Source organism: Papio anubis, chromosome 18 (assembly GCF_008728515.1).
Source record: "Papio anubis isolate 15944 chromosome 18, Panubis1.0, whole genome shotgun sequence".
NCBI lineage: Eukaryota > Metazoa > Chordata > Mammalia > Primates > Cercopithecidae > Papio > Papio anubis.
The window spans coordinates 16,448,844-16,463,354 of record NC_044993.1 but is presented as its reverse complement, the minus strand read 5'-3'; the positions used below and the strand labels follow the sequence as shown (position 1 = coordinate 16,463,354).

At 47.3% G+C, this 14,511-nt stretch overlaps 1 protein-coding gene across 4 annotated transcripts in view; it reads left to right on the top strand.

Annotated features, from left to right (window-relative positions):
• The window catches only part of HYDIN (HYDIN axonemal central pair apparatus protein), a 415,044-nt gene that overhangs the window by 275,422 nt on the left and 125,111 nt on the right, over nt 1-14,511 (top strand). For all 4 annotated transcript variants that reach the window (XR_004179730.1, XM_021932150.2, XM_021932149.2 and 1 more), the window contains exons 41-44: nt 2,719-2,933; nt 9,024-9,161; nt 11,129-11,312; nt 14,178-14,319. Coding sequence is in view for 3 of the 4 variants with exons in the window: in XM_021932150.2 (XP_021787842.2) it covers nt 2,719-2,933; nt 9,024-9,161; nt 11,129-11,312; nt 14,178-14,319 (679 nt within the window). In the remaining variant the exon portion in view is untranslated. The remainder of the gene's footprint in view (nt 1-2,718; nt 2,934-9,023; nt 9,162-11,128; nt 11,313-14,177; nt 14,320-14,511) is intronic.

Below are 14,511 nucleotides of genomic sequence, written 5' to 3'. Positions count from 1 at the left end.
TCCCGGCTTTTTGTGGCCAAGTCACCAGCACCCCTACTGGCAACACCCATCTTCTCTGTGCCCCACTGAGCTCTCCTCCCACAGCCTAGTTGAAGTCTGCCCTACAGCATGCTGCCAACTTCATAGCCCAGAGGAGAATTCTCTTCACGAAGCATGCCCGGGTCTCCTGCCCTTCTCACTGCCAGCGTGCTCTTGCCTCTGTAGGGACCAGGACAATGAATAAGACATAGCCCACACCTTTGGACGTCTGACACCTGGAGGGGGCGGGGGAAGAAGCAGACTTGGGGTCAGTCAGAGCAAAGGAAAATAATTTTGCAACAGAAATACCAACTTCTGTGAAAGAGCAAGTTTGGGATGAATGGGTTCCAACAAGGGTGATTTGGGAAGTTTTCAAGGAAACAGGTTTGAAGAAGCAAGAGAATGTTAGTAGGCAAAGATGGGGACAAGGACATTCCAGAATGAAAAAGCAGGGAAGCTGATCATAAATTAGGGGTGGGAAAGCAGGTTGAGGCCAATTATTGTTGACCTTGAATGCCAAGATTAGGAATTTAAGTTTTATGTTCAAGGAAAAGAGCCATTGGGACAGTTTTCACACTATGGAGAAATGGTCAGAAAATCACTATAGGAAGGTAGCCCTTGACTATCATGTAAAGGAAGCGATAGTGAAGCTGCAGACAAATGGGCCTGGGCCGGCCAACCCGACAGCCACCTGCATGTAGAGAATTGAAGGAGTAAGAAGGATTTAAGATGGCCACACCCAGATTCCAATCCCAGAAACCAGGAGAGAGTGATGTCATTTACCTAGATAGGGAACACAGGAGGAAGAGCAAGTTTGCTGGAGAAGAAAATAAATTGGGTTGGGTTTGGGGGAGGGGGGTTATTTTCTTCCTTTCTATCTTTTTTTTTTTTTTTTTTTTTGAGATAGGGTATCTCTCTGTCACCCAAGCTGGAGTACAGTGGTGCCATCATAGCTCACTGCAACTTCCTGGGCTCAAGCGATCCTCCCACATTAGCCTCCAGAGTAGCTGGGATTACAGGCATGCACTACTATGCCTGGCTAATTTTTAGGGTCTTACTATGTTGTCCAGCCTGGTCTCAAACTCCTGGCCTCAAGCAGTCCTCCCAAAGTGCTGGGGTTACAGGATTCAGCCACTGTGCCTGGCCTGAATTGAGTTTTGGAATCCCATAGCGGGGAGGCCTCATGTGGCCTTCCTACAAAAAGTTGAGAATTCTGGCTCCATCAGGTTATCTGAGGACCTTCGGAGCAGGCAAGCAGCTGCTCGATGGGAAAATATACTAAACACCAAGCAGAGTGCCTGCTCCGAGCGGAAGCATTCCTGTGTCAGTACCCATGGCATGACGTAATCCCAGAAATGCTTCCAGCCTGCTAGTTGATAAAACTGGCTGGGACTTTCAGGGTCGTCCCCTCCCCTCGATACCTCTGCATGGGACACTTAGGGAAATGGAAGATTCTTTGCTGGGAAGAGAAATAGCTCTTTAGTGAGAACCTCTGGCTATGCCCTAATGCTGATTCTCTTAAATTTTTTATTTCCTTTTCTGTGAAATAATCTACATTTCATAGTGATCTGTGGAGCCATGTTTATGTCCTGTGCCTAAGGGTAAATTTGAGCTCCTGGTCTGAGAAAGTAACATCAAGCTAGAGACAGAGCTGGGAGAGTCTTTCTCCATGAAACCACTGGGGTAGATGAAGCAGCCAGAAAAGCCCGGAATGAGCCAGGAGGACTGGATAAGGCAGGTTAGGACCATGGAGAACACCTACATTTCAGGAGAGGTCGTGGGGAAGCCGGGAAGGCAGAGACAGCAGAGCCAGGGTCATAGGGACTGTCAGGGAAGTCAAGGAAAGGGCCCCGGAACCTTAGGAAAGGGAAAAGCGAGGAGGAGTTTCCCGTCCCTCAGAGCCCTGCTGGACGGGGAGCCTTCCTGCTGGCCTGATCTCACAGCCCACTTGTCTAGCTAACCTAATACTGATCTACCTCCTTCATTGTCCGCCCCCACCCCGTGTATGCCCTGGAGGCAGGGGCTTGTGTTAGTTTTCCCCACTGTAGCCCCAGCACCTGGAAGAATGCCTGGCATAGTTGACACATAATAAAGATTCATAAAGGATTCATTGAATCAATAAATGAACAGAATTAGAGACTGCTGGAAGCCCAAATAGAATAGGCCTAAGTACAGGGCAGCTGAATTTCCCAGTCAGGAGGTCCCTGGGGTCTTTGGATAGAGCCCTTGCAATATAGGGGTGAGGCCCTCACATCTCCCCTGCATCTGCTGTCACTGTGGAGTCGGTAGGCTGGAACGAAGTGGTGGCAGTGAACCCGAACCTGCCTGTGCCATACAGTGGCCACTGGCCCTGGGGGCTGCTGAGCACATAAACTGGGTTGGTCCAAACAGAGGTGTGCGGTGAATGTACAGCTCCCACGGGAACCCTGAAGATGTGATATAAAGAAAAGACTTGGAAATAACACAGGAGCAATTTTTATACATTACATGTTAAAATGATCACATTTTGCATATATTGGGTTAAAATATGTCCCTAAAATTAATTTTTACCTTTTTAATGTGACTACTAGAAATGTTTAAATTACATATGTGGCTCACATTATATGTCTATTGGACAGAACGGACTTCAGGGTGCCATCCCCACCGTCATTTTTTGTGATTCTAACGTGATTTTAATAAAAGTTCACACTCTCCTTATAGCCCAGGAGGCTGCTGTGGGTCAAAACATCATAGGGCAAGGACGACTGAGCACTGAGACCTTGGGCAAGTTAACCTCAGAGATGACTCTGCTGGCCCCAGAAATTAAACCTGGAAAGAGTGTTCGTGGGAGCGTGGTCATGACCAAAAGCAAGGCGGACAGCCATGGCTCCGGGTCGCAGAAGCAGCATCACTCACACCAGTCTGAAACACCACAGGTACAAATCAGGGCTCTACCGCAGGAGGGCTGGGATCTTCCTCCTCCCCAGCATCCTGCAGCCAGGTCAGTGCCCTTCATCCCTGCAGTGTTCCCACCAGGCCGGCCTGAGCGCTGTCCCTGTGCCCCTCCTTCTGAAAGGGGCATTCACCCAGCTGGTGCTCAGCAAACATCTTTTATGCTGTAGGCACTGGCGAAGTGCAAATAAAGAAAGCAGAATCCCTGCACTAAGAGTCTGATGAAGGAGACAACCACATGTGCAAACATTTGCAATAAAGTGAAATTAGTTACAAAAGAAGTGTGAAAAGGGAATTAGGCTGAGCCACAGAAAATTGCCAAAATTCAATCCTTTTATAACTCCATAACAGCAATTTCCTATGGCTCAACCTAATTCTAAAGGAAATTAAGGATGAAACCATTAATCTAAGTTGTGGGAGGGCTGCATGGGGAGTCCTGGAAAGTCAGAAAGAAGTCGCAGCATTTGAGCAATGTGCCAAGGAACTTAGCAGTCTCAGCCAACTGGCCGGTGAGCCAAAGACAGTGGGCGCAGTGAGTAATGAGTTGTAGGTGGAGAAGTGAAATCAAGTGAGTGTAGGATTTTATGATGTTTGAAAGTGAAGGGGAAAAAACGAAAGAGTAGTAGAGGGGCAAAGCCAGGGTCAGGAGAGTCCATTCTCAGAAAAGAAGTAGAAGCAGGTCTATAAAGAATGGAGCCTCTGGAGAAGTGTCATGTGACAATCCACTCAAGAGAGAATGAGATCCTGGGAGGCAGTAGGAAGGGCAGAATTCAGCACAATTAAGGGAGAAGAGAGCCGGCTTCCTTTGGGGTCAGTAAAGGGTAAAAAAACAGACACAGCTAAGGGTGGGAGAAGCTGAGTGGAGAATGGAGGTTGGAAAAGGCCTTGTTGAATGGCACTGTGATGCATATAGGAGGCATGGTCTTTTGAGGGAAGCAGCGAGGAGGCTGGGGCTGCAGAGCATGCTCAAGGGGAGTGGCAGAGCACTGCTTCCACTATGGTGAATAGAAGCAGAAATTGGTGATGGATAAGGAATAAATAGTTGGGAATGATAATGGCCCAACCAAGACTGGAAACTATAACTTCACAATTGTGAAGCTTCTCTCTCTCTCTCTCTCTCTCTCTCTCTCTCTCTCTTTTTCTCTAGAGTCAGGGTCTCACTCTGTCACCCAGGCTGGAGTACAGTGACACAATCTTGGTTCACTGTGGCCTTGAACTCCTGGGCTCAAGCAATCCTTCCACCTCCGCCTCCCAAGTAGCTGGCACCACAGGCATGTCCCACCATGCCTGGCTAATATTTTAAATTTTTGTAGGGATGCGATCTGGCTGTGTTGCCCAGGCTGGTCTTGAACTCTTGACCTCAAGCAGTCCTCCTGGCTCTGCCTCCCAAAGCACTAGGATTACACGCATGAACCGCCACACCTGGCAAGATTTCTCTAAGTGGACCTGGCAGCTCCCATTCAGGAGTGGAGAGAGAAGAATGCCACCCTTGAGGAGAGGGGGTGTGCTCTTAGAACTAGGGGGCAAGAGAGCTGAGGGTGCCATCAGTATAGGAAGCCCAGCCTCAGTAGAGAAGGAATTAAGAAGGAACATAGAATGGGAGAAACAGGAAGGGTTAGGGGTGGATCTCGTTACAGCCTGAGAGTGCTATAGGGACAGTCGGGGAGGTGGATGGAGCAGAAGTGAAAGTCCTGGTAGAAGAGGAGGCCCATCCGCTGGGAAGAGCAGATGGATGGGGAAGAGTTGTAGGTCTTCATGGGAAATGAGACCTGTGAATTGGATAGAGCAGGTGGGTGGAATAAAGATGTAGGTCCTTAGGCCGGGTGCAGTGGCTCACACATGTAATCCCAGCACTTTGGGAGGCTGAGGTGGGTGGATCACTTGAGGCCAGGAGTTCAAGGCCAGCCTAGCCAACATAATGAAACCCCGTCTCTACTAAAAATACAAAAAAAAAAAAAAAAAGTAGTAATAACTTAGCTGGGCATAGTGGTGCACACCTGTAATCCTAGCTTCTCGAGAGGCTGAAGCACGAGAATCACTTGAGCCCAGAAGGCGGAGGTTGCAGTGAGCCAAGATGGCGCCACTGCACTCCAGCCTAGGCAACAGAATAAGACTCTGTCTCAAAAAAAAAGTACATAAAAAATAAAATTAAAGATATAGGTTCTTGTAGGAGAGGAGGCCCACATGTTAGATCAGGTAAGAGGATGGAGCAGAGGCAAAAGTCTTTAAGGGAGAGGAGACCTGCAGGTTGGATGGAACAGCCCACAGGGCTGAACTTGTGCCAGGTGATATCTTATTGTCACTTCAGTCTTATGTTTTTCTCACACCATGAAAACAGAAGCCATTGATTCATTGTCTTCTGGAGCACTATCCTTTTCACCCTCTTTTCCAGGATCCAGTAGAGTGTTCTTTACCCAGATGTTTATGGATGAACTAAAACTCATTTCTCTGTTACCATATAGGGTGTTAATCAAGAGTCATTTCCTTTGGTTTTGTTCTGTCCATCTGGACAGGGAAGTAAAGCTTTTTAGAATTCTTCAAAGGCAGTAGAACACCCCAATTCTGACTCCAAACTCCTTTCAGTAATGAAACTTAAAGATCACAGTAGAAATCAGCTCACAGACCCCACATGTGGTGCCTGCACTGCCCAGTGTGACAGGACTCAAATGATCTGGACAACAGAGTCCCCCTGTGAAAGCAGTTACCCAGGGAGATGGCGATTGGTCTTCTTAAAGCTCTCATAAAGCATGAATTTTCCAATGACTGATATTTCAGTCATGTTGCAAATGGGAAGAAATGTGTAAATATATTATATAACGAAGATGTGGCCCATAAGCTCATTTATTTATAAATCACCTCTATCCAGGAAAGCACCAGTAAGAAATCCTGATCTTTTGAATGATATTTAATCCAACGCTCTTGCTTCTCAATTTCATGGCCTCCACAGCTACTCACCTCCCTGACCACATCCTAGACATTGTTCGTCACTACCCATAAACTCCAAGATCTCTCTGTCACAGTCCTGCTTTCCCACAGCCATCTTCTCGCTTTCCAGATGACTAACTCTGGTAAACACCTGGCCCCATCGAAACCTCCAGTCCTCATCCTCACTACCTATCACCCACCTCATGCCCTCTTTACCCAGTATGGATGCCATGGTCTGCCACCATAGCACCCCCTTGCAACTTGCCCTTCACCACACTCTCAAGCAAAGCTTCAGCCCTGGCAAACCTAATCCCCCACCTACTCCATGCAGACCAGCTGAGCATAGCTGGGGAAGATTCTCACCTCTCCTGCAGGATCTTAATTTAAATTTAAGACCACAGGTCTCCGGTGGACCCTTTGGTCTGGCTCAGCCTTCCATCTATTCAAGATGACTGCTTTATTGCTCTCATCACTCTCCTAGCCTCCAAAATATTTTCCTCTTCCTCATTGTCAGCCAATGATCCCTCTTCTGATTTCACCGAGAAAGCTGCAGCAATCAGAAGACAATGACCTCATCTTCTGGCCACCAACTCTTCCAGCAGCCTCCGTCCACACATGGGGCTGTGCCTTCCCGACAGCTGAGTGTCTGCCCTGCCTTCACCCAGGGCCAATCCCTGCACATGGGAACCCGGCCCCACCCCTTCTCTTATCCAAGGGCTAAATTCCTGCAGTTGTCTCCTGTCTCCCATTTTCTCCCTACTCTACTCCCGTCAGCATCTATGCATGCTGTATTATTATTCCCATCATTAAAAATGCTTTCCCATGACCCCACATCCCCCTCCACCTATTACCTCCTCTCTTAGCTCCCCTCCTCTGCTGTTCCTCCAAAGAACTGCCGCATTGCCTGCCTCCCCATCCTCACACCCTCCCCCATCCTCTCTTTCACTGCTTCCGTTGGGTCCTTTGTCCCCACCGTTCCACAGCTGCTCTTCTCAAGGTCCTTGGCAGTCTTCACCTGGACAAATCCAGAGGTCAGTTTTCTGTCTTCATCTCACATGACTTCTTGGCAGCTGATCGCCCCCCATCTTGGAAACACTTTCTTCATGTGGCTTTCCCTCCTCCACCTTCCCTTCTACCTCATTAGCAACTCCTTCCTTTACTTTCCCAGCTTCTCAATCTCCAAATTCCTGGTCATTGGAGTAGCCTAGGACCAAGTCTTCTACTACTACTTTTTGTTACCTGCATTGTCTTTGCAGGCGATTCTCAGTCAGTTGCATTACTTAAATATTTAAATACCTTTAACATGTTTGTGACTCTCGAAATTCTATTGCCAGCTCGAATTTCTTCCCAAGTGCAGGTTCATGTATCCACATTCATCTTCAATCTCTCTCGAAGGGCTTAGAGGCATCTCAAAATGTTTATATCCAAAAAGTGATTCTCGCTTCCACTGCTCCCCAAAAATTGTTCTTCTCCCAGTCTTTCCTTTCTCAATAAATAACTTCACCATTTTCCAGCTTGCTAAGGTCAAAACTCAAGGAATCATTTTTTGATGCCTCTTTCTTTATGTTCCGTCTGAAGTCCTACTGGCCCTACTTCCAAAACGCATCCTGTATGAGCCACTTCTTGCCACCACCATTTTCGTCTCGTCTCCACCACCATCCTCATCCCTGTTGCCATCATCTCCTGTCCTGACCACAGTGACATCTTCCTGTGACTCATGTCACCTCATGTGATGGGTAAGGTTGTCTTTTAAAAATAAAAATCAGGCTGGGTGCAGTGGCTCATGCCTGTAATCCCAGCACTTTGGGAGACCGAGGGAGGCAGATCACCTGAGGTCAGGAGTTTGAGACCAGCCTAGCCAACATGGCAAAACCCCGTCTCTACTAAAAATACAAAAATTAGCCAGGCGTGGTGGTGCACGCCTGTAATTCCAGCTACTTGGGAGGCTGAGGCAGGAGAATCACTTAAACCCGAGAGGTGGAGGTTGCTGTGAGCTGAGATGGCACCATTGCACTCCAGCCTGGGTGACAGAGACTCCATCTCGAAAATAAAATAAAATAAACATAAATATAAATCAGATTATTTGTCTGCTGAAAGACACCAACTTCCCATAATACTTGGAATAAAATACCATGGTCTACAAGGCCCTGCATATTCTGGTCCTGGCGGTGTGGTGTCTTTTTTTTTTTTTTTTTTTTTTTTGAGGCGGAGTCTCACTCTATTGCCCAGGCTGGAGCACAGTGGCACGGTCTTGGCTCACTGCAAGCTCCACCTCCTGGGTTCACACCATTCTCCTGCCTCAGCCTCCTGAGTAGCTGGGACTATAGGCGCCCGCCACCACGCCTGGCTAATTTTTTTGTATTTTTAGTAGAGACGGGGTTTCACCATGTTAGCCAGGATGGTCTCGATCTCCTGACCTCGTGATCCGCCCTCCTCGGCCTCCCAAAGTGCTGGGATTACAGGCGTGAGCCACCGCGCCCGGCCTGTATGGTATCTTTAACCTTAAGCCTGACTATCTTCCCCATTGCTCACTCAGTTCCAGCCCCACTGGGCTCTGTTTACCCCCCAGATTCTCCAAGCACACTTGCGTTGAAAGTGCTTGCTGTCCCCTCCCAGAAAGGCTCCGCTCCCAAGATCTTGTCTCATTCTTTCACATAACCCGGGTAACATGAGCATCCTCTCTACAGAGTCATTCCCCAACCCTGTTATGGTTCCTTATTACCTGGTTATTTCCTTCCTAGCACTCATCACTCTCTGAAATTGTATTGATTTGTGGAGGAAAGTGGCCTTTTCTGTCTCTTCCATTGGAATGAAAGGGCCCCAGGGGCAGCACTATTGTTTGTTGTTATATCCCTAGTACCTAAGCGTGCCTGGTGCAAGATGGGTACTCAGTGAATAATTGTCGAATGAATGAAAAGCTGCATGCAGCTCAGTACACAAACAACGTACCTTCCACACTGTTGCCACTTGAAACTTACAGCGGTTCTTTAAGGTAGACAGGATCCTTCCATTTTATAATGCAATTCCGATTGTACAGATGAGGAAATGAGAGATTATGTGATCTTCCCAAGGTCCTGTGGCTGGTAAGTGTAGGCGTTGTTGAGATACAAGGCCGGATTCTGACTCCTAATCCTTCTCCCACTCAACAGATTTCCTCCAGCCCTCTCCTGCCGGGGCCCACCCACCGCCGGCTCAGTGTCAGTCCCAGTGTCGGAGGCGAGACTGGGCTGATGAGCTGTGTGCTCCCGGATGAACTTCTCGTGCAGATCTTGGCCGAGCGGATACAGGTGGGTCCATGCCACTTGCACAGAGCTGCAGGGCTTGGCGCTCACACACCATCCCCGCGCACCGGACAGAGGTTCTGGGCCATCAGCCACCACGGCGGCTCTCTGACAGCTCTTGTCAGTCCCTGGCCCTGGCCCTGGCCCAGTCTGCAGCCTGAGGCCATTCACCTTCTTAAAGGACCAGAGAGGAGAAGACTACACAAACACTTTTTAATGACCAGAAGCAGAGCGATGTGTTAAAACTTACAATGTCGAGCCATTCTGAAAGTGCGAATTTGGAGCTATGTTAATTGCTTCAAAAAAACATTTTCAATGTTATTAAGTGAAAAAGAAGTAACTAGGAAACAGTGGTTAAAACATAGTAACATTCTATGTAAATATTTATAAATGTATACTACACACATAGTAAAAACTTTTAAAATACATGTTAACTGTGGTTATCTTTGGGTAGCAGGATTATAGAATTTTAGTCTCCTTTATACATTTCTGAATTATTTTATAATAAGATATTGCTTTTAAAGTCAGAGAAACAGTAACACTCTTTTCCAAGTTTTAAATTTTTTGCGTAAGAATTCTACAGTTAAAGACAAGAAAATAAGATCAGCAGGATTGAGGAGGGTATCACTGAAGCCTGTTTCTGCTCATGGTTTGCAGACACAGCTACATTGCTTACCAGGTCCTGGAGCTGGGTGTTTGCTTTGTGTCTTCAACTAGGGCCACAATATTAACTGCACATTTAAATACAACAAAATTAACTTGAGGTTCCCAGAAGGGGAGGAATATCATCACAAGAAAGTTTTTATGTGAAGATTTGCACTGCTGCTACATTAAAGGCACATCACTCTCAACTGATTTGAACAAGGTGTTCCCATAAGCGTGCCAATGTTTCAGATACCCAGAGTAAAGGCTGAGAAACACTGGTAAGGCCCCACAGTCAGCCGGTGGAGCTGTGCTACTCAAAGTGCTGGTCTCTGATGACACATGGAGCTTACAGGGCTTCTTTCATCCACAAAGTCTTGCTACAAAGTTTAGCCGCAGAGAAGGAATGATGTAGCCATGGTACCTGTTCAGTTGCCAGCTGAACCAAATAGTGTGTTTAGTGATATAGGTCATTTACATTCTGACACAGCTTCTTGTCTCATCGAAAACCTAATGCTCATTCATTGGTGGCTGGTCTACGGCTACACTCTGAGTAACACTGAGTAAGGCAGAGGCTGTTCTCCAGTGGTTACTGTTACCAAAATCATTACACTCCAAGGCAGTAAGACCACTAAGAAAAATACAAAAGGCCCATCTGCTGCTGCCCCTGCTGCCTGTGACTCTGTGCTTGGGAACATCTTTCCCTTTTCATCTCATTTTTGTGTACCTCATGGATCTTCACAGACCGGCCCTTTAACATTTTTGTTTGTTCATTTATTTCTACAGACAGAATAAACCCTTTACTCTACAAGTAGGTACAATAAAAACCATCTGGCTGGGCACAGTGGCTCACACCTGTAATTCCAGCACTTTGGGAGGCCGAAGCAGGTGGATCACCTGAGGTCAGGAGTTCGAGACCAGCCTGGTCAACATGGTGAAACCCCGTCTCTACTAAAAATACAAAAATTAGCCGGGCATGGTGGTGGGCACCTGTAATCCCAGCTACTTGGGAGGCTGAGGCAGGAGAATCATCTGAACCCGGGAGGCAGAGGTTGCAGTGAGCCAAGATTGTGCCACTGCACTCCAGCCTGGGCGCTGGAGTGACCGAGGGAGACTGTGTCTCAAAAAAAAAAAAAAAAGACTGACTGATTAAACACTTTTATTCTTCTCTTTTATTTTATGATAGCACCTTGGATTTAGCAAGCAGAAAGGCATGGTGCTTGCATCGGGGCCAAGTAGGTCTGCAGAACCCTTTGCAGCCCCCGTAAAAGCATAAACAGAACAAATGAGGTTGTGGCCATAGTAACTGTCTTTGCTGTCTCTGGTTTCAGCTGAGTGACTGCTACCGAGGAGTGGTGTTTGATGGCCTCGACACCCTCTTTGCTCGGAATGCTGCGGCTGCCCTCCTCTGCCTGCTGAAGGCCATTGGCAGCCGGGAGCATATATACGTTCTCAACATGGCCCAGGATTATGCAACCATGAAGGCCCAGGAGAAAGCCAAAAAGGAGCAAGAAGGCAAGGCCTCCCACCTTCCCATTGGGCTTAAATGAAACTTTGACATTTGCTATTCCATTGGCGCCTCACCTCTGCCCTGTAAGGTGGCCAGGAGTTTGTATTTCTGCTTTGCTGGGAGGGAACTGGGACTCATGTGGCTAGTTGGGAGGTTCTGTGATGAACACTCTGCTGACAGCAGGTGCATTCTTGCTTCCCTCCCATCACACTGTATCCCTCCATGGTTTCTGCAATTACAGCCATTACAGATCCTGACTGAAGCAACTGATTTCCTTGTTGGTTTTGTTTAAGCCAATTGTGCATTTCTTATAAAACTCACAGTGCTTTTACACCTTAGCCTGCTGCACACCAGGCACTGTAGCAGACATTTTGTATACTTTGGGGCATTTAATCCTCACAATTACCCTGTGAATCTTGTCCCCATTTTATAGAAAAGGAGAATATAGCTCAGAGATAGCAAAAGTCTTGTGTCAAATCACATTACCAATTAGTAGGAGAACCGGGTCCTTTTAATTCTAAACCCGTTGCTTTTCCTATCATTATACCAATGGCCTGGGAAAAAATTTAATAACCGAAAGATTTGCTTGAAAGATAGGTACACATGCATACAAGTAATGTTAGCTTAAGTTCCCAATGTAGTCAGAAGCAGCTCCAGCAAATCTTGGTCCCCCAGGGCAGGGGTTGAGGGACAGAGGTGGGTGGCGCTGTCCATGGGAATCAGAGCCCCACCTCCTGGGAGCCTCAGCTCCAGCCACACGACTACCCTTCCTTACTCGGGCTTGCTGCTCCCTTCTAGCACAATCTACTCAATTCATAATGCTTTTCCAATTAAGGAAATACTTACAAACACTGAGCTGTCTCAGTCCTTGAACAGAATTCAAAGTCAGCTTCCTTATAGTCTCATCCTGAGAAAAATCTGGAGCAGTGACCAGGCATCCCTCAGCAGTCATCCAGCCTCCAGCTGCACAGTTTTCCAGAAAGCTCATTTCTCCATACTTGATCCACTTGAAAATAATTACCACTTTTCCTTTTCCCACTTATCTTCAGAATGAAATTTCTCCCAGTTAAATTGCGGGCTCCTCTCCCCTAAATCATCTGAATTGAAATGTCCTAATATGGCATACGGTCACCCTATTAATACATTAAAATCTCATGCTTATTGAACATCTATGAACACGCCAGGCACTGGGGAAAGCACTTTACATGATAGCTTATTTCATTTCTACAGCGGCCTTATGTTACTATTCTTGTCTGTGATTATCCCTTGATAAGTGGCAGGGAAGGAACTCAAATGCAGGTGTCTGAGTCCACAGCTCAAACTTGCAAGGATGATGGTGAGAATGCTGTGCTAGGGAGGTGTGAGGAAGAAGCTGGTGCCTTTGTCCTAAGTGTCAATCACATGCCTGGACCTGGAATCTGTAGGGCCACAAAGGGGATTCCCCTTGGTGTGCAAATGGCCCTGTCACCATGAGCCCATTAGTGGCATATGCTCATAATGAGTCAAGTCCGTGGGTGGTATATGAGTCTTCTATCATAGTTGTGACAAATGATCGCTGTCTGAGTCTGTTCAGACTGCCATAACAAAATTTCATAGATTGGGTCGCTTATCAACAGCAGACATTTATTTCTCACAGTTCTGGAGGCTGGCAAGTCCAAGATCAAGGCACCAACAGAAACAGTGTCTGGCGAGGTCACCTTCTGGTCACAGAAAGCATCTCACTAAGTCCTGAAACAAGCTCCCTCAGGCCTCTTATAAGGCCACTAATCCCAGCCATGAGGACTCTATTCTTGTGACCTAGTCATGTCCCTAAGGCCCTTCTTAATACCATCTCCTTGGGGAATTCAGTTTCAACATGGGAATTTCAAGGGGACACAAACATTTACACCATAGCAACCACAAACTTGGTTACTTAACACAACACAGAAATTTATTGTCTTACACTTCCGGGGTCAGAAGTCCTAACATCTTTCCCTGCCACTTATTAAGGGATAATCACAGATAAGAATGATAACTCCTCCCTTATAGGGCTGTTGTGGAGATTAAATAAGCGATCATGTAAAGTGCCTTCCCCAGTGCCCAGCATGTTCATATATGTTCAACAAACATGAGATTTTAATATAATAGTAGTATGACTGTATGCTATCTTAGGACATTTCAAATGCAGATGATTTAGGGGAGAAGAGCCCACAATGTAACCAGGAGAAATTTCATTCCAAAGATCATGGGGAAAATGTGAAGTGGTAATTATTTTCAAGTGGATCATTATGGAGAAATGAACTTTCTGGAAAACTAGGCAGCTGGAGGCTGGATGACTGCTGAGGGATGCCTAGTCATTGCTCCGGATTTTTCTCAGCAGGGCCACATTCCTTTTTTGGCTGTCGGGTAGCCCCTTTTTCTTGTCTTTTCTGGCTTCTAGAGGCCTCCTGCACTCCTTGGCTCCTGGCCCCTTCCTTGCAGCCCTCTGACCCCTGCTCCTACTATCACATCATCACCATCTCTGACTGACTCTCCTGCCTCCCTCGAAAGGACCCTTATAATTAGACTGGGCCCCCCAAGATAATCGGCCCACCTCAAGATCCTTAATTTAATCACATCTGCAGAGTCCCTCTGCTATGGAAGACAACACAGTCACAGGTTCTGAGTAATCTGATATGGGCATCTTTGGAGGCCACTGTTCAGCCACCTGCAGACAGAACCCAAATGTGGAAGTGCTTTCATGAAGGGACCCCACACCCCCGCAACCAGGGAGGAGGCAGACCAGGCGCCACACCAGCTGCCCCACACTAAGACCCTCCTTCACCTGCTTAGGCTGCTAGCGAGAGTGGGAAGGACTTTTCCTCACCTTCCCGTCTCTGTGGTCCTCACAGAACGCAAGCACAAGGAAGCTCTTGAGAAAGAGAAGGAGCGTCTCCAAAACATGGATGAGGAAGAATATGATGCCCTGACCGAGGAGGAGAAACTCACATTCAATCAGGGGATTCAGCAGGCGCTCCGGGAGCGGAAGAAGAGGTCAGGGCCAAGGGCTGGCCAGAGCAGAAGCCATTCCCCTGGGACCGTCCCCACAGAGTGACCAGGACTGGGGTGTGAGCCCAAGCCATGTTCCAGGGGGGAAGCAGTAGCTGCAGAAAGCCCTGGAAGGTGACCTGCAAGGAGCAGAAAGACACATCCCGCCCATCCAGGGTGCTGGCTGCTGTACCATTC